This window comes from Amblyomma americanum, chromosome 7 (genome assembly GCF_052857255.1).
Source record: "Amblyomma americanum isolate KBUSLIRL-KWMA chromosome 7, ASM5285725v1, whole genome shotgun sequence".
NCBI classification, from domain to species: Eukaryota; Metazoa; Arthropoda; class Arachnida; order Ixodida; family Ixodidae; genus Amblyomma; species Amblyomma americanum.
This window is the reverse complement of record NC_135503.1, coordinates 85163359-85190041: the sequence shown is the minus strand read 5'-3', so window position 1 is coordinate 85190041 and position 26683 is coordinate 85163359. Positions and strand designations below refer to the sequence as shown.

General features: G+C 44.0%; 1 protein-coding gene across 1 annotated transcript; it reads left to right on the top strand.

The window, feature by feature from the left end:
- Positions 1–859: 859 nt before the first annotated feature.
- On the top strand, positions 860–26183 carry LOC144097303 (uncharacterized). Its single transcript, XM_077630046.1, has 5 exons — positions 860–1063; positions 14518–14657; positions 20198–20265; positions 23918–23998; positions 25833–26183. Exons 1-5 carry the CDS (start codon positions 923–925, stop codon positions 25967–25969), a joined length of 567 nt encoding a protein of 188 aa, XP_077486172.1. The 5' UTR covers positions 860–922; the 3' UTR covers positions 25970–26183.
- Positions 26184–26683: the final 500 nt, after the last annotated feature.

Here is a 26683-nt window from a genome sequence, read left to right as displayed (position 1 = left end):
AGCTTCTCCTACAGCAGTAGATTTTATTGTTATGGAAGCTTGAATATTCAAAAATGAGGGGCGACGTTGAGCACCCTACTGAGCGGTTGCGATTTTAAGAGACTAACCCGGATTCTAGCGCCATCATATACAGTCGACTGAGCTGGAAGCATAACGCTAACGAAGGAATACCAATTTTCTTTCCAACATATGTGCGGTTGCTGTTAATTTCACAAGGATATCTTCAGTATTGCAGTTAATGCAAGTGCTTTGCATCTAAGCGCTTTTCTTTCCTAATAAGTGTCGATTGGAAGAGACGTTCTATTGAGCACAAGTCGTGGAAGTTGCATTTTGAAAGTATGGGGACTCAATGTGCAGCAGTGCTGGCACGTAATTATACAAAATGAAGAATTGAATCTCCTCCCCCGCGGTAATCTCCTAAGAGGAAAAAAAACCGATTTAGTGGGGAAAAATTGCAACCCCATAGCAGAAAAAAAGGCACTGCTATTGAACACCATTTGTTCTGAAAGGAAATGTGGCTTAATGTTTTGTGATGCAGCGCCAGATTTCGACGTACGCCAGAATACTTACTCGAGAAATTTTTTTTTGGTACGAACTGCGTTCATATCTTAGTAGTGTCCATGAATCTCCACAATTTATCAGTGCTCAGTTTCATTGAAACTACGAAGGTAGATTACTGTTTAATACAGAACGAAAAGCACCGACCGACAAAGCTGGTAGAAATATACCACCTGTGCAACATCTGCCACTCAAGAGGATAAAACTCATTACATGTCGCAACCCCTGGCGCTCTCGCAGGGAATGATGAGGACAAATTGAATTTTGTAGGAAAGACACATCGAATACGTGCACAGTTTCTTGCGGAGAGCAGTAGCACACATCCCGCTCAAGGATAATTGTTTTCTGCTGTGTCTTTCAGGGAATGGTGCTTGAACGCTCCACAATGAAAGCCTGCTTGGTATACGCGGTCTTGATCAGCTTTAGAGCCAGTTTCATCCAAGGAAAACTGGGAAGCCCTGGAGGACCCCAGAGTCTCCATTATGAAGCTGCCGACGTTATAAAGGTAATGAAGAAGCTTAAAATCTTATATCAAATTTTTTTCCCGGGTTTTTAGATGCAGAGTTTTACATCCAAAAATAATTGGAAGCAACGCCATCATCATCGGTTTCTTTTATGTTAGGTCAACAAACTTCTTTTAATATATATAAATATTCTCCCTTTACATTCACATAACCATTTATATTTTACACGATAAGGCAATAAATTAAGCTACATAAGTTTTGAGTGAAAACAGAAGCTTATCTCCAAACTGTGTTAGTTATTGAGCTAATCAGAGGTCCCATCGGGCTGTAGACATCTCTGTTTGTTTTAGTGTGAAGCAGTTTTTTCCCGCACGCGTAAAATGCCACCAAACATGTCGCAAGTATGATCTCTTCTAGTTGGAATTAGTTAGCAGCAGCATTGGGGGGAGGGGGGAGTCAAGCTGCCTTCTTTGCTGCTTTTTTCTTTGTTTTCCGCCACAAACTTGCGCCCTCTTGTCTGTGAAAATAAATCAAATCAATCAGTCAATAAAGGTGGTGAGCATCAACCGAAGCAACATAAGCACAACGCTTCACGAAGGATCGCGATTTCTATTCAGAAAATTGTCTCAAGAGCAGAAAAAGTAGTGAACTTGTTTGATATGCATTCCATTGAGATTCGTGCTACGTACAACAGCCTAAAAGAAAAGAACGCGCTTGTGCAGTCATGAGCATGGGTAGTTCAGAAGCGTTCTACATGCAATCAGGCGCTAATGCAAACGCGACCCTAACGTAGCTCCCCACGTGGTAGTAATCGTGAAGTAATTCGTCCTTACTGGTAACTAGTGGCTTTTAAATAGACTCCATTTCACGAAATAAGCTAGACTAACTTTTATTGATTTCTCTCTAAGCATGACAGAGCTACTCATTAGAGAAGCCCTACCTCAAAAACCAGCTGCGTAATCACAATTCCGGGTGCAAACATACCACGTCAGTAGTTTAAGCGGCAGCTCAATTAGGAAGTTGCACCTATTTCATGCAGATCCGTGTCTCGCTGAATCTGATGTCACATGATCACGACGTCTTTGATGAGGTCAGCTTGAGGCGTGGCTAGTGAGTGTGTCGTCATATTGTCGCTAGCTTTCCACACATCATGGTTCGCCCAAAAATACTCGGAAAAGTAACTTGCTAAACGTTACTGTGAACACAAGCGCAAGGCAATATGGCGCTGAGATCCAGAGTTGGGCATTAGCGAAGAGAATCGGAAAGTTTAATGGAGAGATAAGCCGATATTCTAACTCGCGATAACAAAACGAGGCAACGTTACCTGCATCAGAAGTACGCACACGGGAAGCCTTCGCCAACAGACGCAGGATACAGGCGAACTAGAGTTCTTACTAGATACTTACGCACCTGGCTGATTAATAACAGCCACGTGGAGCGTTCTTAAGTGAACAATTCGCTCTACTTTTGGCAACATCTTTGTTCTGCTGCTTTGGGATTAATATATGGGCCACTAATGACTTCAGCCTGCATGCTTTTGAAAAGATTGGAGAAAAATCATTTTTTCATGCAACAAATCGTGCCTAGTACAAGAAGTATTAGCTAAATGAAATAAAAATTAGTTATTTGGGAAAGGAAATGGCGCAGTATTTGTCTCACATCTCGGCGGACACCTGAACCGCGCAGTAAGGGAAGAGATAAATCATTTTTTTCGTTCTAAAGACAGAACATTCGCGAAATTTAGATTTTGCATTTTTCATTGAGTGAGAACCAAGAGATAAAGTTCTCGAAATGGTAGTCCGAAGCCAAGGTTCACGTACGCTGCTCGTGTAGGTGTGGATCTCAGTTTCTCCGCTTTCATTCTGTTGTTTTAGTAAAGGCGGCAACTCTTGGCTGCCTGGAAGGTTTCCGAGTGCTTCGATTTGCACTGCTTAGCACTGAAGTGCCATATCTCTCTTAATCAGCTTCGTCAGTCGCTCGACACTGCGCAATACATATATGCGCGCATTTTCATTAGCCAAGGAAGGATTTCTTCACAAGGGCTCCGGATATTCGGCAACAGCGGCTGGGTTCAGCGGGTTGCTGCGTACTTCGTCTCTACTGATGATGTAGGTATGAGACAACTGCTTCTTGTAAGCGAAGCTGGCCTTTCTGCCTTCGTGGTCAGTCTAGAGGGATTCGTTGCGTTGAGTTTTGTTTGCTGCCTTCTAGGAATAACGTTGATCTTCTAGACGACAGCAAAGTCGTCTTAATAAACGAGAGACATTCTGCGATTTCACGCCTGCGAATATACGAGTGACTATTTTGAAAGCTACACAGCTGCACCAACGCAAAAAATAAACTCCATAATGCACGTTCGTATGAGCCGCACGAACCGATCAACACACACTTCTGCCAGTCTACGCCTTAGCTTTCTACCTGCCGTACAGGTTTTTGAAGTGCATTGTTGGAAATACTTGGCATTGCTGACGTTATCTATTTTGTGATGGATGTGTTAGTGTGGATAGACATTCTTGTTAGTTAAGGGCTTGGAGCTACGTAGATTGAAGCGAAATCGAAGTGTCCCAGTTTTAATTTGGATATAAACCAGTCGTTTAGCCAGTTGGCTTCTTACGGCGATTTGCACCGTAAGTAACCCGAGCCATTTACCGTGGGTACTCAATAAGTGCTCTTGCTGGCAGTTATTTCGTGTTCGTGGGTGATGAAGCGGCTACTGAAAGTGGTGCTTGACGACTTTTTGAGTACTAATAACTAATACTCCTAACGCCGAAGGAGAAGCTGCAGCAGGTCTTGCCTGCACTTGGGCAGCGTTTAATGTTCGTCGAAAGTGGGCTCGTATATAGATTCGTACTGTTGACAACAATGAGTTCTCAACAAGACATCTGTTCTAGCAGCCCCAATCGTTTGGTTCCTGCCTTAAATTAGCAAGTCGGCGTCAGCGTTTTTCGGACCAACGATGTACTGTAGCGGCCGAATGTAATCGCATAACGCCGACTACGTGCAAGAAGGAAGTGGTCTACCTGTATCGAGGTGTCGGCATCTTTTGACAGACTTCATCAACAGTACCTCAGCTTTTCCATTCAAGAAAGAGGCTGTACGTTTTTCGATGCGTGTTCTGCATTTTCGTAGCCACTGTTTGTAGCCTTCTACGATAACGTCGGTGTTCGTTGCATCCTCGACGCAGTGCAGGCCTCGCTTGATGAGTGACATTGAACGCTAACTTCTTTCTCAACTACAATGAGAACAGTGCGATGTGCGAACACGGATCCTATGCTGGAACTTTAATAAAATTTGATCAAGCATGCATAATTTCTTGATGCTGAGATAGAAATTCCCTGTAGAGGTTCACGTCACAAAAGTACTGCTGAAACAAAACAACCTTCGTCGCTAATGTTCGGTCCATAAACATCACTGTTGCGATGCAGTGTCTTATCGGCACTGTGAAGTGGCCTGCGGCTCTGACGTTCTAAGTGTCCTAACTTTTTTTTATTGAACTGCAAAAGTTTCTTTAGCAGATGAGCAATCTGGCACTGCACCAATAAAGACGATAGTGTTCCGGCCGGCAATCGCCAGCTGCAAACGGCATTAGTAGCTGTCGCGTTAAACCCTCGTATCGGACAAAGATGGATTTTTGCTTCTTCCAGCAAGAGAGGAGTAGAGCTTTATGAACAGTACTCGGCTTCGACACGGCTGCTTTGAATAGGGGTTTTGTCGTGTAGTTCGTAGTTCGCCTTAAGCTGCAATGTCATCGCCAATGGAAGAAAACTGCGGCTTTGGTGTAAAGCAAAGCTGCGCCTATAGTTCGCTTTTGCTCATTTTGCTCCTATTCGGACTCGGAAACATTTCTCACAGACCTGCTGCACAGCTGCGATCCTGCAAATCAAAGCGGTAGGTTCACGAGAATTCGATGCCGACAAACTTGCGGGCGCGTTCTCCTCCTTACGCAAGTAGTCGCCGACCTCTGGCGACCATTCGCCCTCATTACAAAATCCACAGTCGCCCAGTCGTTGTATCGGTAGTATCGAAGGACCAGGCCGCCTGGCCCCAGTGAAAGCTTTTAAAAAGGGTTTCTGCGTTAATCGTACAAATTTTTGTCGTCAATCTAGTTAGTGTACGGCGCCACGTGGGGCTACTCTCATGACATATTAATTTCGACGAGGGTCCGGAAGACCCTTAATAGGCAGTGGGGCTGCGCATGTGATAGCTGTAGCTTCTTGCATGGTGGTTTTTCTTTCCAAGATGCCCTGTGCTTGCTGAAAGTTCGCACGAACGATGTCTTTAAGGATATTTTAAGCTGGGTTAAAGACAACGACACTCGACTGAGGTTTTCGCTATGAATGTCGCACCTAATCTCCAGGAATCTGCTGGCCCATGCCGTTGCTATTGCAGGCCCAACTACAGATGGCATTACCCACACTGGGGGGTCAGTCAAAAATCCGGAAGGTTTGATAGCTTTTCAGTGGTATACTTCCGTGGCTAAAGAAAATATAAACAAGGAGCAGGTGTTAATGCACGCGGGAGGTCGGAACCGGTGGGTCATAAATCAAGTACGCCATCGGTTTAAAAGAAATGAAAAACAAGAACTATATTAAATTAACTATTTAATATAGCACAATGAAGGCAGAAAGGGTAAATTTATAATATATAGCAAGATAGGCGATGTGATGCCAGCAAGAAAATTTGGACGGTAGATCAATATACACTAGATATCTTTAAATATAGACTTTAGAAAGGCGTCTGAATCTTTGAAACACGAACTCTTTTTAAGCAAACTTCCCTTTGATGGTATCAGAGGCATACCTCTTTTTCTGATGGAAACCTATATAACTTTCATGACAGTAAATAATAAAGTTGAATCAGTGATGTAAACTTTTAAATGTGGACCACCCCTGCTTTCTATTCTTGGACCTGCTCTATTTGTATTATACATAAATGGTACTTTTAATATTTACGGATGTAAGAAAAAGTGCTGTATGCGAATAATACGAATGTATTTTTATCAGTAGTTAATACACATGAAATATGCACAGAAATAAATGCATGGCGAGAACGTCTTAATACGTGGTTGAAGGCAAATGAGATGCAACTGAATATAAAAACAAAGCATATGTTTAGGTCGAAGGAATCAAGTAATATACCTGCCTTATCTTTGGAATTTCAGGTAGTACCTATTCAAAACTCATCTCCTATGTGATGTTTAGTTGACGTCTCTCAAGAGAAATTTAACGGTCGCCCTTGTCGACGCGTCTAGAACCGATGCATCAAGAGCTTTTGGCATGTTAAAAACTAAGATGGCTCCTTCCTGCTGATGCTAAACGTAAAATCTACTATGCACTTGCACATTCACGTCTGTTTTAGAGATCTTTGGTGTGGTCGGCAACAGCCAGAAACCCTAATTTACCATTTCCGAAACGCTTAATCACCAACGGAACGCCGAATGACCAAATTAAAATGTGCATGAATGTGCGCCTATGCGCGGGCGAGTGTAATAGCATAATGGGATGCAGATTCCTAATGCGCACAGGCGTTTATGCTTGCGCTTCCATGATAGGACAGGAGTTTCTGCTAACTTCTTACAACACCTTTTGCCGCAGGCTACATTTACTTGATTGGTATACGACCCGTTCTACTATCTCAATCGCAGCTCCTGCTGATACGGCAGAACATTGCTTTGCGTGCTAACGGACTGCAGGAGAGTTAGAATGCGCGGATATACCCGAGGTTGCGCTCTGCCGTGCTCCCGCTGCCCAGATAGCACAGCTTGACATTGTAGCATATATGGTGAATGTTTATACTAAGATATATCATTCGGTTTCACCGAATACGCACGTGCGTCCATGGCAAAACTCTAGAACGACCAAGCTGCTCACACTTGGCAGTAAGCGCGAAATGTAGCAGCAACACCCGTTTCAAAACGTGCTGAATGCGCGCATTGCTAGCCCCATCAACGGCTTCGTTTTCTCCACCTTGCATCTGGTCGGAGCTTTTATTACGTTAAATCTCGCCGTTGCAAAACGCGTGGTTAGTTTAGATAGAAACGCGTTGCAGTTACTTGGCAGTTATGTGGCAGTTACATCGCAGTTATACCACACATCAGTCGCCGCACTCCAGCGCAAGAATGTACGACCGGCTCATGTTTTCCCATCGAAACGAAATCGCCTACCTGGCATGCACAGAAACTTTTCCGCACATGATCAATTACCTTTTTTTTCTTTCCAAAGGTTAGCTACGAGCATTCGGAAATGTGCCGCACATGAAAGCCCTGCTCCTTAATTTAGCAGTTATAGCATATCTTGGATGGAATAGCTGCTTAAACAAAAACTCTCGAAGCCCTACGTCAGTAGGCAGCAAACAGAACGGAGTTTCAGGAAAACTATGAAATAAAGCAGTCCGCATTTTAACTAAACACATTTAAATGGCTAAGGCCACATCACGCACAAATTATGCCAATAATACCAGGAATTATGTCACTAATACCGTCACTAATACCAGGACTCCTCAATGAGTACCCTGACATACTGACAGTCCCTCCCGAATACAGTTCAAGAAGCCAGTCAAAGAATTCATTATAGAAGAACTGAAGGCATGAAGGGTTAATCACCTGAACCACCACTTGTTAGTGTGCTGCATTTTCATCGTGCATTATCTCGATTGCATTTCATAATGCGTACGCATTGTGCTTTATGTTGAATTGTCATGAGTTGGGTTCCGCAAAAACAATAGCTTGCTATTATGAAAATCATCTAGTATTAACAGAGTTTTAAGTAGATTTCCCCTTGTCCTTCCACAGGAAGTTTAGATTTGTATCGAAGGAATCGTAACTTTTACTGTATTCGCGCTTATGTATTTTGGGCGGCATCTGATGTGCACAAATCTACAAAAAAAATTTGTTACCTTTGCTGTCAATGTGGCATAGCCTAGTCAGATACTTTCTGGTCCTTCTGCGCCTCCCGAGCCAATTTTATGCAGTTGTCTGTAAATAGAGAGAGAAAGAAAGGAACAGACCTATGGCTGCCCTCAAATTTAGTGGCGCTAAACAACAAAAACAGGCTGCTCGAGCTAAGGTCAAGCGTGATGTGCCTAGCGCGGCAGGCTGACCATGTGATGCTGTTGACGATGGCATCACGTTGTACCATAGGAGTAGAACGAAGGGCCAACTGTATAAGAAAGGTATTCAAGTGGAACTTCTTGCTGGGTTAGTTGGTTCATTCTGACATAAGCAAAACAGCGCGGATGGAGGTGAGACAGCAAAGAGCGTGCAGCGCACTTTCTATAGATTCGTGTTCAGGGCAAATTATGCTAAGGGGGGAAAGCGTAAACCAGACATGTCCTCATTGAATTTAGAGGATGAATGCGGGAGCGCAGCCTCGTCAGAGAGACTTCAAGTTGCCGTGTTGGACAAAAATTTCATTTTCAGAAATGCCTGACATGTTGATAATGTATTGAAACTAAGATAGACCTATTTCGTAGGCGTAATAACATACAGGCTGCCAAAACTTTAGCCGGCGCTGCGTATTCCGCGCTCCTGCAGCTTATGGCGGCGGAAACTTGCGAAAATATCAAATCTAAGCACAGGCTTACTAAGCCTGCGCGTCATATTGAGCTTTCCGCAGGTTTTCTTTGTCACAAAGTGCAGGAGCGCAGGACCGCAGGAGCGCAGAAAAAGCTCCAGTCGCGCACGCTAGCTTAAGAGTTTATCGGCTGCACGTCTGCGAAGTTCAGCTGCTCCGATATACGGGTTAGTCGGCAGCATACGAAAAAAGGGACCGCTGAGGGACGCCTTTGCCAAGCTATCAGCCACATTAAGAAAGTCACACTGCTGGACCTGGTACACATATGAGAAGTACAAGGCTTACACGTTTGGGAAGAAGTGACAATACTGTGCCTAACATGGTCCACTCAGCAAGTGAAATACAGGAAGAAAACAAATAGAATTGCTATGTTATGACTGCAACTACGAGGAAAGAGGAGGGCAGCTCGCATTGATCACGAACTACTGCCAGCAACTGGGTTTGAAAAATTAGATTCTAATTTCAAAGACAAAGAGAAAATAACCATTTTAGAGGCAAACAGAATATTTCAATGCCTCCCATTTTGTTAGATTACGAGTGGCAGTTGCTATTAAATTTTTAGTAACCAGGCTCCTTAAATGTTTTTCTAATGAACCATTTAGATTACGGGGCGGTAACTGTTTTGCAATTTAGGGGTGAATGTGCCGAAGACAACTTCAATGGACGACCCACTGTTAGCTCCAATAAATGGCCCGTAAACTGTGCATGCGACTCAAAAAACCTTAAAAAGTCTGGGCATTTCGAAATTAAGTCTAGATAAGAGAAATGGAATGCGTGCTTAATGATACAGCATGTTATCAGCGAACTTTGAACCTCAAGGTATATTTGAAACACTTCAAAAAGGCAATCAGACCAGGTTTGTAAGTAGGTTATGCTAAATACAACACGTACCGAATTCGAAGATATTGCGGCAGACATGGTTTAAACAAAAATAAGAGGGCTCCGCTTTGTATTCCGCATCTGTTACTAGAAACCCTATGCAACATGCCCACGGCACGAGCCTCTTTCATCGCGGCACGGTCAATGGGAGACTGTCTGGTTAAACCGCCGCCATGACTTACACCGTTTATATTAAGGGTTTAAAGATCCAGCCAGACATTTTAAAGGTAACATTTTCATAGTTGGTAGAAGTTAATGTTGTGACGTAGTGGTGACAGGAGTCTATGCAGTGAGGAATACACCGAAAAGTTCTGAAACGGAACTGTTCATTGGGCTGACCTGCGCCCACTATAGCCTGAATAACTCGGTGGTGACGAAAGCAAGAAGCGTGCTCGACGGCCGTCGAACAGAATGCCTGCAATTTTTGGCCGCGCTCAATTTAAAGCTGGCAAAGAACCTTGGAGATAAGGTACCAAAAGCAACTACGAAATGTGAAAATTTGTGGAAGGCGATCGTGTCCATTATCATTCGAGATAAGTCTTGTCGCTTATAGCGTAAGGTCGCTTGGCCGGGGCTCTCAGCTTGAACAAAGAAGCGCGGCATTACTCCCCTCGATGCTTACGCCCCTCAGACCGAAAACATCAGCCGATGCTTTTTAACAAAAAGAATCGAATACATAATAACAAGAATTAAACAAGTAAGTAAACTGCGACTGAAGATACAGAGCGTCCGTTAGCACCCTTAATAACGCTTTAGGCGCACTTCCTACGCCCTGTCTGGGCGTGAACTGCGCCGCTGTGACGCTGCATGACGTCGGGAGGAGCTTCTTAGCCAAGCTCTTCAAGTCAAGGAATGAACTTGTATGGGCCGAATCAGCGGCGCAGAAGCTTTTCACTAAGCCCGCGGCGGCGAATGGGAGTCTAAACCCATTCTCGGTTACCCGGTTTGTACTCCGCTTAACGTCAGCTTACATTAATTGCACCGTGGGGCGCCGGTGCGCTGCTGATCTTTGATCCGCAATCAGGCAAGTCGTCAGGCTCTTCTGCGCGCTGATGCTAGACAGCGGCCTCGATGTTGTCTTGCATAGTGTCGAGCGTCGTGGTTGCCTTCATGCCATGGACGAGCCTAAACGATGCCATCTTAGTGGTCTCTTGCACTTCGGTATAGTAGGGAAGGACAATGTAGGGGGAGATGGCATCCCAGGTCGTGTTCGGCGTCCACATGCATTGCGGGCATGTCAGCGATAGCTTTGTTCAGACGTTCCGTAAGACCGTTCTTCTGCGGAAATAAGTTGCTTTGGTAAGCTCCCCGTAAATGCCGTTCCCTATCTGCAGAAGGACCTGCTCGACAAAAAAAAAGACCTTGCGACTTCATGTGCAGTACCTTTCGGCAGGACTTTTGTTCGGCGTAGCGGGTGAAGTAGTCGCTCGCTGCGATGATCGAACTATTGCATGTCGTGGACGTGGGAAGGAATCAGGGAATTCGATTCTTATTTGTTGAAAGGGCTTGCTCTTTGTTGTTATCGTCTTCAAAATCACAGCTGGCCTGATAGGCGGCATCTTTCGTCGTTGACACCTCCGTAATATTTTGATATACTGTGAGACAGTGAGACATCAGCGGGTAATAGGGGAAAATTGTGTTAATCTTGAATGCGACGAAGGGTGTGGGAAAACCAAGTTGTCGAGCTGCAGGCTCGTCGTGCGAAACCTGAATAATTTTTTCTTGTAATCTGTTCGGAAAGACGAGGAGGTACGCGGTATTTTTGGGGTCCTCGTTCTTCACAAGCACGCTATTTCAAAGACAAAGACAGTATAAACCGCGCTTTAATGCTGCTGGAGGTAAAGAAACCTTCCTTTTCAGGCCCTGGACGAGTAGCCGAAGTTTGGGTTCCAAGCTTTGGTGCAGCACTAAGTCGCTGGTGCTTATCGCTTCCAAAAAGGCATCCTAATCGTCCTTTTCAAGCGGCTTCTCGGCAGGGGGTCGAGATAGGCAGTCCGCATCGGCGTTCTTACGTCCGGATATGTAAGCGATGGTCTGCTGAAGGCACATGTTCCACCGAGCGAAGCGGCCGGAGGGGTCTTTCAAATTGGCAAAGTAGCAAAGTGCGTTGTGATACCCGACCACCTTGAAAGGTCGTCCGCAGTGGTAGGGGCGGATTTTCTACTTACTCCAGACAATGGCGAGGCACGGTGCTTGAATTCGGTCGTCGAATAGTTGCCTGGGCCTTCAAAAGAGAGCGGTTTGCGTATGCAGTTACATTCTCCAGTTGATCGCTTTTATAAACGAGAACGGTGCCGAGGCCCATGCTGCTTGCGTCAGTATAAATTTCAGTCTCGGCGTTTCCATCAATGTGCCCGAGGACGCTGAAGTTCCTGAAGGGTTCCGCTTGCGGCGCTTCCCATTTAAGCCCGTTGTACGATCGTTTTTTGAACGGATTCCGAACGCGTGCGGACTGCCCGTTTTCGACCTCCATTATGACGTGGAGCGGAAAGGTGTTGTACGGTCACTTTGCTGCTTGCGGGTGAGTTGGATGGTTCCAGCGTTCAGAATGGCGCTCCCGGCAGTGCCTCTCGTCTAATCGCGTGTGGCCGTACAGGCATATGCTTGCAGCAAAACACGCAGACATCTTCCAGTAGAAATTGCCCGGATTAATTTCGGCGTACTCGGGACATCCACTGCGTCAAGGTTTTTTTTTTGCTATGGGATATGCTTGAAAGGAAAATTCGCGGTCGGCTGTGATGGCATGGAACACACACACACACACACACACACACACACACACACACACACACACACACACACACACACACACACACACACACACACACACACACACACACACACACACACACACACACACACACACACACACACACACACACACACACACACACACACACACACACACACACACACACACACACACACACACACACACACGCACACACACACACACACACACACACGCACGCACGCACGCACGCACGCACGCACGCACGCACGCACGCACACACACACACACACACACACACACACACACACACACACACACACACACACACACACACACACACACACACACACACACACACACACACACACACACACACACACACACACACACACACACACACACACACACACACACACACACACACACACACACACACACACACACACACACACACACACACACACACACACACACACACACACACACGCACGCACGCACACACGCACACACGCACGCACGCACGCACACACGCACACACGCACGCACGCACGCACACACGCACACACGCACGCACGCACACACACACGCACGCACGCACACACACACACGCGCGCGCGCGCGTTTTTTTCAGCATTGTTGATGCCGGACCATCTTTTTAAGAGCGGGATTCCTTTGAATGCAGTGCCTTTCCAACAGATACATGATAATAAGCATAGCATACACTGCTTTTATTTGTGCCACTTTTCGAAGACATGGTTTGGGCATATTCAAGCCAGGTTAGGAAATTCATCGCGTCTGCTTGTAGTACAATTATGCGTGTTAAATACAGTAAAATTATTGGATTTCCTTAGGACTAGACCGTAATTAAGAATTAATTAGATATACTCTCAAAGATTGTTTAAGACCTAATTTTGGCTACACTCTTGGTACTGAAGACTGCGCATTGCAGTGTAAAGAGCCAAAAGGAAATCGCGACTGTGTAGCCTTGCGCTCTGTGGTTTCACCGGTAATTATTCTAACATGCAAATTTTTTTATTCAGTCGAGTTTACAATTCATGTCTCTAGGTACAAATTATGCGTTGTCTTAAGTATCAACGTCCGGATTCTGTGCTAACCATGAATGTTAAGCATGAAGCATGAATAATTATACTTACGTTTGATAATTACAATTCCTGCCAAAAATAGCCTAATTTTCTTCCTATAATTGAGCACTGATCAAAACGATGAAGGCTTCTAGTTTAAAGCTAACATGTGTTGGCGTTATTCAATCCAACATTTTTCTAATAAACCATGAACTTAATTCATTTTATACTCAGCGTACAATAGATGTTAAGTTTCTTGCTGTGTCCTCCTTAAATGTGTCTATTTTCTATCCTTTGCATCCAGTCGTCCAATTAGATACTTCTTGACAAAAACCGCTTTGAATCAAGCATCTAACAAATGAATAACAACGAATTTAATAATGTTGTTCAGTCAAACTTTTAACTTTTATATAGCGCATGTGTTCCTACTTTCGTTAAAACATAATTTGTTATATTTAAGGTATTCGTAAAGTTTATTACATTAGGATTTTCGGAACCATAAGGCGCGGATCTCTAGTACATGACCAAGTACTTTTCTTCCTGAAAATTGAAAGTAAATTTTAATGACCTACGGCAGGAAAATCACACTTCTTGCGCCTACTGATACACGTGACGTCCATATTTCATGAAATATTATCATAATACAAATAGGGTCGGTGAACGAGATGGATACACAGCGCTTGTATTAATCCGAAAATATATGACACATATGGGCGACAGGGGGACGTGACTTGCACTTCGATGGGAGCAAATTGATTAAATCATTCTTTGGTTGAAAGTTACGGAGGTACTACTGCTATGTTTCCACGAATAAATGTGCAATAAAACCCTTTCCAACCAATATGTAAATGGACAGTATCTGGCTCATGGTTTGAAAATATGGCCCAGCAATTTGATAGTGCGCCAGAAAGGGGGTGTCCTTATTATACTGGTGAGTGTATGATATAAGTTAATGTACAAGTAATCAAAATACGACCAAATTTCAAGGCTCATATTTGTTGAAGCCTACGGGCCACAATCCGACAAAAAAATGTCCTCTCTCATCCTGGTAAACAGCCTGCCCGCGACGGTAGTCTTGCTTAATTTGCACACAGACCATGTGGCAGCAAAGACCAGGTCGAGACGACTGGAAAAGAGTTCGGATTTTTGTTAACTGCAATGTACACCTACATTTTAATACTACTTCTGCTTTGTAATCTTGTGACAGGTAATCGAATGTTCAACCCCAGGTATTCTCGACGTTCGAGGACATCGTGGCCATCTCAGATTCTGACAACGACACAATTCTCGAGTGCCTTTCCGCAAGAAGAACTGACTTTAACTACGCAGACCATACAGTCACTTATGTCTGGACCTTTCCATCAACTGGGTAAGCTGGCCTTGCGATGTAAATATCACGCAAAAGAAATGTACGTACGTTATTCACTGCTGCTGGATTCAGTATTATTTTTTATGGAATGTAAGCCTGCATTGCACAACGTCCGGCAGGGACAGCTCAACAATCTCTTTGTGGCATACAATTCGTCGCCTTTGTCAGTCACTCTCTTCACAGCCACTTAGGCACTCAGAATGTCGCTTATAAGTTGTTTGCGTAGGAAGTCCAACTTATTTTATTCCTAACCTGCCTTTCAATTAGAATATCAGCCGCTGACGCTAGTTTTATGTCATGCTGTTCTCATTTTTTTAGCTGCGCAAGATTCATCACCTTTAGCACGATATCGTTAAAGGCCTCATTACCCAGAAAATCCGGCATAGGCGATGTCTGCGTCGTCGTTGTCGCCATTTTGAGCAAAAAATATGTGGTCCAGATGGCCACCCGCCGGATAGTCATCCTAGACGAACTACCTAGGCCACGTGACGTTGTGTCGTATTCACTACCTCCGCACCGGATTCTGAGAAAAGTGACCACTATGCAAGCTGGCTGTTGATTTAATAATTGATCGCGAGAGTTTGCTCGGGAAGAGCAACTTGGGTGGCAGAAGCTCCGTTGTGGAAGGAGTGGTGTGAGGATTACCACGAACCTTCAAATGTAAAGCTGAGGATGACCGATTCCACATATATGAACATTAACTCATTGAAGCTATCGCGCTATATTCTTAAGATGGTGCTTAGGTGTCCCTTAGAATTTTTTTATGAAGTCACTGAATGGGGCTCTTTTCATCAAACTTAATGTCTGCGCGAAAATTTAGACCGCCTTTGTTATTGCTCTCGGGCATCCGGGCGTAATAGATTTGCTCAAATGCGCACCGCAAAGCTCATTTTCGAGAGGTATAGTTTGTCCGGCAGAACTATATACTATATTACTGGCCTTGTATGCTGCATCATCTTGTGTGGTTTGCTTACGCAAGTATTTCCCACTGAGCACCGAGCACCAGTGCCTTAGTAATAAAGCGCCTCGGCAATAAAGTTTTGTAGTGTTAATTGTAGGCGTAACCTAAGTACTTGGTTCTGGTAGTGATTCATACTTAAGTGAAAGATTAACAGGGGGGTAGCTTTCTAATGAAATTTATTTTGTGCTTTCAGGAAATATCTTTTTGGGTAACATGCAATCGTATTTTTAGAGAAAAGCCATCTTTTATTAGCAACGATTGAGCAGACGAGGAAAAAAGCACAATATTTTCGAGGCATAAAGGCAGCGAACGCATGAAGAAAAGATCTATACTTCAGCAGATTACACTGGACCAAGTTACTAGGGCAGTAACTTCAAGACAGCAGCAAGTAATTTCGAACGCTTAACGCTAATTTATAGTTCATGCCATACTCGCCTTTTGCCCTTTAAATTTCATTCATCAACCACTCCAGCTTACTGAATACGCGTATAAGACGACATTTGTGGCATTATTTTTTTTCTTTCTCTTAGTGCACTCTTACCGAAAGAAGTCCTCATAAGCTGCCTTATTTTGAGTTCACTTTATGAAAAAACGGCTAGGTTGCCAGATGCATGACGTTTGTAAACGAAAGAAAATGCACCTTATATGGTGATATTTCTTGGCTGTGCTTGAAAAATCCCTGTTTTAAATCAATCTTACACACGTGCATCAACCTCATGTTTAAACCCATTGCTGTCTTTATTTTAGGTTTATTTTATACAGCCAAGGGAAACTGAATAGTGGCTTACACAGGCCCTCAAAACTGCATCCAATACACGAGTGGACTTCCGCAGGTTCGCTGACATGCTTGATGGCAGCAAACACCTGAAAAAGTAGAAAGTGGCATGTATTATTTTTGTTATGTTTCCTCTTCCAGCTAACGTACATTGTTAACAAAGCCAATCATTTTTTGATATCACCATAGTTTACAGTAACCAGCGCTGCTGCAATAGTGGCTCCCCGTATATAGGAGGTTTCCTGTAACGACGGCACAATTGTTTCGTTCTTCTCTCCTAAGTCCACGATATCAGCAACGTTGCGCCTATCACCATATTAAAATTATTGATGCGAAATGTGTGTTTAGAATGTAGTGTATGCTACATTTCCTACACTTAAGCACTTGCTTTCGTGTGATAGTTGTAAAAGTTTCTGATGATATTGTTTTCCTGTGGATTAAAATATTGGTATCCAGCGTACACATCGTAATAAATTCAACCAAAATCAGCAGAAGTAGATATTTTCCCTGTGCAATAGTTTCTTCATTAAAAAAAATTACAGGTAATCTTCGCTGCACACGAACAGTGCGAAATGCCTGATTTGTGCTACATAGAAAATGACAATGAGCGGACAGTGAACCCACTGCTGGAAGTTGATGAAGACGATGCTGTGGCATGCAGAGCGCGAGAGTGTGCTGTAGTTTAATACGAGTGTTATATCTATCAGTCTGCACACGCAATCCCTCCAACAGACCGTTGACAATCCCGAAGTCGACCCACATCTCGTCCACCTCTGGGAGGCCCGTCATGGCCTGCTGAAGAGATGGCGCCGTCAACGATATAATTGCACCCTCAAAAAACAGATAGCGCAGCTTACCTTACAAACTCAGGGCCACTTTCACCATGCTCAGTGCTATGCCACGCAACTCTCCACCCAAAACTGGCATCAATTTTTGAGACTCACTTCGTGACACCCTGAGTACTTCCAAAACATGGGTCATAATGCGCAGCCTTCTACATCTTGAAACAACAAAGGCGTCTACTAATAAAACATTGAAGCCGTAGACGACCAATTCACCGCCACTGACGAAGAGCTTCTGGACACCCTCCGCTCCAAATATTTTGGCGCTTGACAGCCGCTTACCTCATCAGCCGCTTACACCAGCCACAGCAACCCGGAACTCAACGCGCTAATCACTTATAAAGACGTTTTCGAAGGTGCCCGCGCTTATAGCCGCTCTGGTGCCCCACGAGCCGACAAGATCACTAATGCAATGCTACGCAACCTCACGGATAATTCCCTTCAAGCGGTTACCCAATAAAGCAGTGATGAACTGTGGACCCAAGGCAGAATACTCACTCAATAGAAACACGCAGAAGCGGCACTCATCCCTAAACCAAACGGCCATTCTCCCTCTGTGCTCTCAGGCCTATACCGCTCACCTCCTGCTTGGGCAAGCTATACGAGCGGATCATCCAAACACGCCTCCAAAACTATATTAATGACCGTAGTCTCTTTCCCCCTTTTATGCTCGGCTTTCGACCACATCTTTCAACACAAGACGCCTTTCTTCTTCTCAAACTCGAAGTCCTCACGGGGATACCTCCCGGAGGAGAGGTACTTCGTCTAACACCTGACAATATGGTCGCCTTTGACGACATTTCCCACTCCGCAATCCTAGCAGCTCGAAATAGGGTACACTGTGAATTTCGCATGTTCCATTATATCTCCACCTTCCTCACTGGCCGCATAGCCCCGATAGGCATCGAATCTATTAGATCGTCTCCCTTCCAAACGCCTGACAAGGGCACTCCACAAGATGCCATCCTATTAACACTACTATTCAATATAGCTACGGGCCCTCTCGCCCACAAGCTCTCTACACTCTCCGACATCGGATATGCCATCTATGCGAATGACATAATAATCTCACCATCTGGTGAATCCGAGGATACCTTGCCGCCAAAAAGCAAGCCCTACAAGCAGCCAATACTGTGGTCGCGAATTTTGTTCAAACCAGCGGTATGCAATGTGCACGAGACAAATCGGAAATCATCCGTATTCATAGTCCCAGCTATCGTTCTCCCGGCCCAATCATTCTCGAAATTTAGAAGCACCCCATAAAATAAATTTTAGCCATCCGAGTGCTTGGCCTCTGCGTCCAGCATGACGGCAAGCCAACCCACACCATTTGCAACTCTACGCACGTCTGTGCTCAATATCACGCGTTTGGTACGACGTATCGCTGGAAATCGCGAAGGCATGCGCGTGAACGACACCATGCGCCTCGTCACGGATCTGGTCATGAGTCGAATCCAGTATTGTCTCCCATACCACAATGTTAATCGCACCGCAGATAGTAGGATCGAGATCCTTATTCGTACCTTCTTTGAAACAGCTCTGGGCCTTCCCATATGTACATCCACTACTATACTGCTTGCACTTGGGGTTCACAAGTTTTCGGAAATCCAGGAGGCTGTTGTAAACAAAACAGACTCGTCTCCTCATCACTTCGGCGGGTATGGCCATACTTTCAAGAATAGGTGACCCGAAAGCCACTTGCACCGGAGGTCTTCCCATTGCTATCCGCTCCCGCCTTTACATGGACCCTATACCTCGCCAAATGAACCACGAGTCACAGGCCCTGCGCTTTCAGGCCCGTCCTCACAGCCTCCGTAGGCAACACGGCCAAGACACCTCGGCTATGTATGTCTATGTGGCTTCCTATGCACGGCCCCACAGATATGTTTGCGCTGCTGCCAATCACGCCGACACCCCTCTTTTTTTAGCGTCCTTCACGGCACAGGATCCGGCGGCCGCAGAAGCCATTGCAATAGCCATCACCATCAAACTGAGCGACAGCACACACCACGGCACCCATATTTTTACACACTCCTAAGCCCTCTGTGGAGCCTATACAAGTGGACGTGTCCCACGCACGGCTCTGCATGCTCTGGGCGGCGATCTCCAGTATCATCATAATATCATCTGGGTCCCTGGACATGCAGGTCTCGATGGCAATATTAGAGCAGATTATACAAACCAAGCGGGGCTCACTGAATCTACTCTCTGCCCCCTCTCGATCTAGTTTTCAACCCGCCTAGAAACTCTCCGCTTAAATACGCGTCTGTACCCCGCGAAAAGTAAGAAACTTTTCCCGGAGGACTCCTACCACCTGAGACGCATCCGAACAGTTACTTTCCCCAATCTCCACCACCTACACCGCAGTCGCCCAACATTATACCCAGATATATGTCGTTGGTGTGACGAAATTACCACATTAACGCTCATTACATAGACATGTTCAGCTAAACCGAACCACTTAAAGCCGCACAACGCTGCGCTGGAGCAGTGGGAGGTGACGCTGGCGAGGGGCACCCTGGAAGACCAGGAGGCGCTAGTCGCCATCGCCAAAGCGTCGGCGGATGCCACTGGAGTCTTGGACTGAGCCCCCCACCCACAATCCGCTCCGGTCGCGTATTACAAATAAATGTTTATTCTCTCGCCTAGCGGCCTTTCAAGCTTATATTCTTCATAATTTTGCGCCGCCGCGGGTTTGCCTGCCAGTCACAGATACTGATGTGATTTTTCTTTGTAATCCTCTAGCGCACGAACATCGGCAAGTTACAATTTTGCTAGGCTGTGAACATCCGGATTAGACCTCTCGGATTTAAAGGAGATCCCTATATGGTGATCTAGTTTTTAGGCATTTTGCGCACTGCATATAATATGCAAAAAGTATATGCTCCAATTAAGTAATCTGGTGATTTGTTTATTTGACTTCGATAAATGTATTTCATTTACAAATTTGAAATTACTGCAGGGAGGAGGTGCCGTTTTACGGAGAGGTTGGTGATATACCTGGAACTGTAGCGTTTACCACACCTGAAGGTATGTATTGTTCCGCCTTGTGTCATCGAACAGCTGCCACCAGTGTAGCGACGGGGAAATCCCAGTGTTGTCACTGTTTTTGAGACTTTGTGATTGGCAAGGTAGAGCTGCATATTTCCCTGGCAGTCAGCGCGGCGTCCACGTATAGGTAACGCAGCCAAAGAAACTCGACGTCCGAGCAAACGTAATGTTTGCCCGGGAACAGTTTGCTGAAAAGTAAGTTTAAATGAGAGAACAAAGGTTTAATGCTGAGGACGAGAGCATAGCGGCTTCGAGGGCCGGGGTGGCTTCATTGACGCCGACCTGAATGCTGTGCATTGCCCCTTTCCAGCCACCGGCCTTGCTTTTTAAGCCCTAGGCGGTTGACGAAGGTGGGATCACCCGCTCCGCCAGAAGGAAGACTCATTAGCGGTGGTTCGCGCTAGCCCGAGTACTTCCGAGCGTGTTGGGACGCGCTGCCGCCGGGAGCTGGGCAACGAGGCGAGCATATGCTGGGCCGATCAGCTCGGTACCTAGTGAAAATATAATCTTGTGTTCAAAAATCTCTGGAAGAACAGCACAAAGGCAGAACACGATGTAGAGCGCATAATACCTAATTTAGTAATGCCAGGTCAGCAGCGCGACATCGCGGGTGGAGCTACTGGCGAAAACACACGATAGCGCTCTTGTTCTCCAAAGGGAAAGTAGTAAATTTGATTTTTTTTTGGCATTTTGCTCTATAACACCACTCTTGTTAACTGGAGTCAAAGCAGAAGGGCAGGGCTTTCCCGCGCTCCCGCACATATAATTCATTGACAGCGACAATTGCATATTGTCTAGGCAGGTTCACTTGTTAGAATGATAGAAGTATTTTATTTCAGCAAAAAAAGTGGCTTAGGCAAAAAAAAAACATGCTCTGATTTTTTGGTACTGCCAGTAGCACTGCTGGACGAAAAAAAAAGGATGAAGAAATTATAAGCGATATTAGTAAATTGGGTTCAAGAGCAAGAGAAATGTCCTTGTGACTGAAGGAAAATTTGCTCCTTTGCGGCTTGACTGAGCTTAAGCCGTCGTTCCGCATTGCCGTGTGATACAGGTAAATACGACTACAAGGATTGTTTGAACAGACAGCTATAAGTAAAATAAACAGGAACCAAATTCGGACTATCGTTGATGAAACATCTTACAACGAGATCAGCATCAATAATGGTGACGTCCTATGAAATAACGCTCTCTGAAAAATAGGTGAATTGTGCGAAAGGGGAATATGAGGATTACCTCAAAGCAAATGCATGGTTTCAAGAGCCGTAACTGGAAGAATGAAAAAAATTTTCTGTATTATTTTCATAGCTGGCGTCTATTAGCAGGTTACAGCTAGAATTACTTGGACATGATAACACATTCGCCTTCCTGTCTGATATTACACGTCAATTTTGTGAGATCCTTAGGAATAGAGAAGTATCAGTCATCTTGAACCTACAATAAAGCTCCTGGATTTGCAAGCTCTTACCGTTGATCTACATGCTCCAGTTCACTGAACGACAAGGCAGGCCTTGATCGCTTACTTGCTGCGTTATCAATGTTACCGCATAAAATGCCTTTATCAGCTGTTGCATGAAAGCTGGGAATTAAAGGTAACTTCAATACACAGACTGTCGCCTGAAAGCCAACATGTGATCATCATTTAAAAAATGTAAAGTTTATCCTTTCTTCGCAACGTTTTAAAACAATCAATCATTGCACCCTCAATCGACGAATGGGGCAGGCTTCAAGCCCAGGGTGCGGAATATTAAAGGAGGTGATGATTCATACCTCGACGTCAATCCGACTTTCTATCATACTGCTAAATCACACCGGTGAATTACTGATGCACAAAGCTCAAAGTGTGTAATGTATTTTATTGTCAACGCCAGTTGGCTCCGTGTAGATGTTGTTCCAGCTGCGTCGTATCTCTTTAATGAAGCCTCTTTGAGAAACGTGTCAGCAATAATTATGTACACAGTTTGGCTACGTCGTACCAAAATACACGTGAATTCGAAAAGAATGTAGGCAAAGCAACCTTTTCCAGCGCACTTAAGTAATAAAAAAACTAAATGTTGTCGAGCCTTAGTGTCATCGTTAATCACGTTTTGAAAAATTTAAATAAACTGTGATGGTTATTAATAACGATCGGCTACAAATCTCTAATTGCAACGAAGAGCCTAACTCTATTATTTAAAATCAGTTAATAAAAAATACTTGACAAGCTTACTACTTAAGACGATTCTATGGTTTCCTGTTGTCCGCCAAAATTGATAATATTGTGCTGAAAAAGCCATGTTCTTACCACAAAAAACGATTTTTGAGAATTAATTAAAACCTTCCTTGAAACACCATGCATAGCGTCGTATATTACTCTGTTTATTTAACTTTCGTTGTGTTTTCCTTTGCAAAGTCATCTCCTCTCAAAGCATCCATCTCATTATTTTCACACTTGTGCGTTTTTCGTAATGATCTTTTCGTCATGTACTAAATATTCACTGATCGCTTTAGTGCATTAGATGCGTTAATAAAATTTGAAGCCTTCGGCTAATAAATGACATAACAGTTTATGCCGAAACCAAATAATGGTAATTTTGCCACCTAAAATATACGGTCCTCACTAGAAAATACATTCAAGTTCCTCTAGACGCGTGACTAATTTTTCCTTTCAGTAATCACGGTTACCATATATCTATTATTATTCCTAGGTCTCCTTTCGATTCCTATTTTAGCAAACAGACTTTTGCTTGAATCACGAAAACGATCAGCAGTTTCTGAATGAATGCTTCGCTGCATGCTGTTGATTTAAACATAACATTCAGATTTGGATATCGAATGCCTGCACCTGTCTAATGCCTAACCCTTATGGTTGTTCTCCCTTTAGATAAAATTTTCTTAGTACGCATTTTCATTTACCTTTACGCTTCAATCGCTCTTGCAAGAATAACACCACTCATGCGTGCACCACTAAGCTTATATATTCGTACTACATTTAGCCATTCCCTGTTTCGGACCCGGGTTCGAACCCCACCGCGGCGGCTGCGTTTTTATGGAGGAAAAACGCTAAGGCGCCCGTGTGCTGTGCGATGTCAGTGCACGTTAAAGATCCCCTGGCGGTCGAAATTATTCCGGAGCCCTCCACTACGGCACCTCTCTCTTACTTTCTTCTTTCACTCCCTCCTTTACCCTTCCCTTACGGCGCGGTTCAGGTGTCCAACGATATATGAGACAGATACTGCGCCATTTCCTTTCCCCTAGAAAAACCAATAGTAGAACCAATAGTATAGTTTCGGACAACTTGACGACAGAGAACGCCCTTAACAAATGGCCCTCTATTTAAGAAAGTTTGCATTTGCATACATACAGAGTGCACATACCGTGGATATATGAGAGTGCATGTTTCTACTTGAAGTGGTCTGCAGGTAATATTTATTGCCAGTGGTGAAGTGTGTGTGTACAGAGAGCGCGTACAATTAGCAAATGTATTCCTTGCTTGCCCGTGTGTAATGCCGTCTAGGCCTTTAAAAGTGTTTTAAAAGGCTAACAAACATATAAAAATAAACTCCAAAATTGAAAACAGCGTTTATATTGGTACAGGTGGGAGCCTCTGTCTGTACATTCTGCCGTTATAAGCCCACGCAAAATTTTTCAGATGCAGACAAAAAGGAAGCCACTATCTACTATACAGACTACACGAGCTGCATTGTCGTCGACGTGGAATACCATGGACACCGTAAGGGAGCTAAAGACTGGGATATAATAGAAGAAATTACATACTAGTCTTGTTGCGGAGATACGTTGCTGAAAAATGTAGAATACGCAAGACGTATTCGCCCTATCATGATGGCGCTATTGAGTATGTAAGAATTGTAAAACTCTGTATTGTTCGTAAAGTGATTCTGTGCAGTAAAAAACTTAGTTTTCTCAAAGACTCTACTGCCGACTAGCCAGTCACTTGATGTCGAATATGTGTGTATGTTAAGGACCCGTCCTATTATTTTTTTTTTGTGGTCAGTGCTGTATCAATGTGACATTCCATTTAACCTTTCTAAAATTACGCCCTAAACCTCTCTAACATGACGAGCTAGCTGTCCCCGTTACAGCATTGCTATGAACGAAATCGTTTGTTTTCATGGACGCAATTAATATAGTATAAAACCCCAGCACAGCTCTGGATATTGCAGAAGACAATACAATATAGTTTCCTCATACGGTAGACAACTTTTATTGTTGCTTTCAAAACAAAGAAACAAATCAAAAGTGAAGTTCGGACGTAGTAATTTATTTGTACGTTTTGCATAGTACTCTAAAGATATTTATTGTCGTGACTCCAAACACAATTTTCCTCAATATTTTTGATACATTATCAGCTAGAAGACTATCATTAAGATTAAATATATTCTAACCAGTTATATTTGATTCCACGAAAAGGTGCTGAGAAATATTCGCATATATTTCAAAACACCAGCTCCTTCTCAATCCCTTAAATGTTTTTGTGGGTTGAAAAATTACCATACTGTACAATATGTACTGTTCAGAAAGCTCGCTGTGAATATACGGTATGCAAACTATTGTTAGGCATTAAATCTCAAGGCATGAGACACTACCTTTCCTCCTTCTAAAATGACCATTGTAGAAATTTGTGATACAGTTTATACCCTGACTTTCGAGCACAGTGCCTCAAAAATATACCATAACTTATTTCTTTCTTCTAAAGTTCTATGCCTTCATTCTCTGCGCTTAGTCAAATCTTTCGTGTTCTGAGTCGCAAAGTTTATTTTACAGAGAATCTAACTTTTTGAAGATGCTTGGCGCTGTGCACAGGCTTCTGTCGCTGTTCACCCTTCAGCTTAGGAAGAAATTAAAGAGTAAAAGATGTGGTGGATTTTTCCTCCAATAATCATGCTTCTGATAGTGCAAAGAGTATGTAGTGCTGGAAACATTATGCATGCCTAAAGTTCCTGTGCACAGAAGTGAAGGATTTAATTACCACCAAATTAGGCTTACATATTTGGCTCGAGTTAGGAGGCATAAATCTGAAAACTTTATTTGATTGGTCAGCGCAGTGAATTAAAAAGCTTTAGAAACCAGCCCACTCGTAATATATTTATTTCTAAAACCCCATTATTATTATCAAGTTTTTCCTATATTTTCTGTTTAGGTCAACGTAGAGAGTTGAACAAAGGGCATTCCTTCTACTAGTTTTGTGCACCTGGTATCTCTTGTTGCACGCAGCCTCAATTGTATAGTGCGATGCGAAAGCATAAATTAATAAATGTTTCTATAAATCGCGTTGAGTAGCGCAGGTCATTGCAAATTTTTGAGGAAAAACATTTTTTTTTTGCTGTAGTGTTAGAGCACTGAAAAAAATAATCACAACCTGAACGCTTCACACAAATTTGGATGGGTAAATTAGATGTCAGGAAATGGTCGCTTCACAGGCTACTATTTGCACGACCTGCATCCTATGAAAGCAAGTTAGTCTTTGTTGAGATTATGGACAGCCCTTGATCTTTTACCACGAGAGTGATCTTCCGTTTGTTTTCGTCATTTTTCATTCATAACAGAATGCTCACTTTGGACGAAGAGAGAAGTAAAGGACGCCGTTCCTCAAGACTGCATTGATCACTTCGTTGACACATGTGGCGTTATAGTTCCTCCGCACAGCCGCGACCTGTGCCCGGATGGTGAAGGCGACTATTAGCACCTGAAAATGTGCCATGCCAGTTCGAGTGCTCTGCAGATCTGTAACTCCCGGTCGTGCTTGCAGAAAAGAGTGCTTGCACTTTTATCAGCGGAGTGCCTTCCTTTACGCATCTATCTATGAGGCTATAAATGTTGGTCGCATATTAAGGGTGATGAATTGGACTGCTTATTTGTGCAGAGACCATGTTTTTGCGACAAATAAAAAACTTTCAGCAGCTAGCATACCACGCTCCTCCATGTCCGCTCTTCGGCACTGTCTGCTGGTTAGTGTCGGCCGCTCTACGTTTGCGTGGTGGAGTTGCGGCTCCTCAAACATTCTTTCAAAGTCGGTGCACGAGGACTTGGAAAGAAGTTGTCATCCGGCACGCGACCACGAACCTCTACTTTGCAACCTCAAGGTATAATACCTTAAACAGTGAGGCTAGTGTAGAAGTTCCGTCGGAGGAACTAGTGGATATTAAATGGCATGTCATAGGGATTAGTGAGGTCAGAAGGACAGATCAGGCATATAGAGTGCTAAAGAGCTAGGACGCACTACGCTATCATGGATTAAGCGGCAGGCGAGATTCTGTCTTTAGATTTAGACGGCCTCATACTTTGGCGTTTCTTAATCCGGTCTTTTTTCTCCCGAGATAGTTTGCTGGCATCCTGTCGAACCATCCTGCCGGCTACTTCTACCGCTCTCTGTAACGATACCTGTGAGATTATCGTC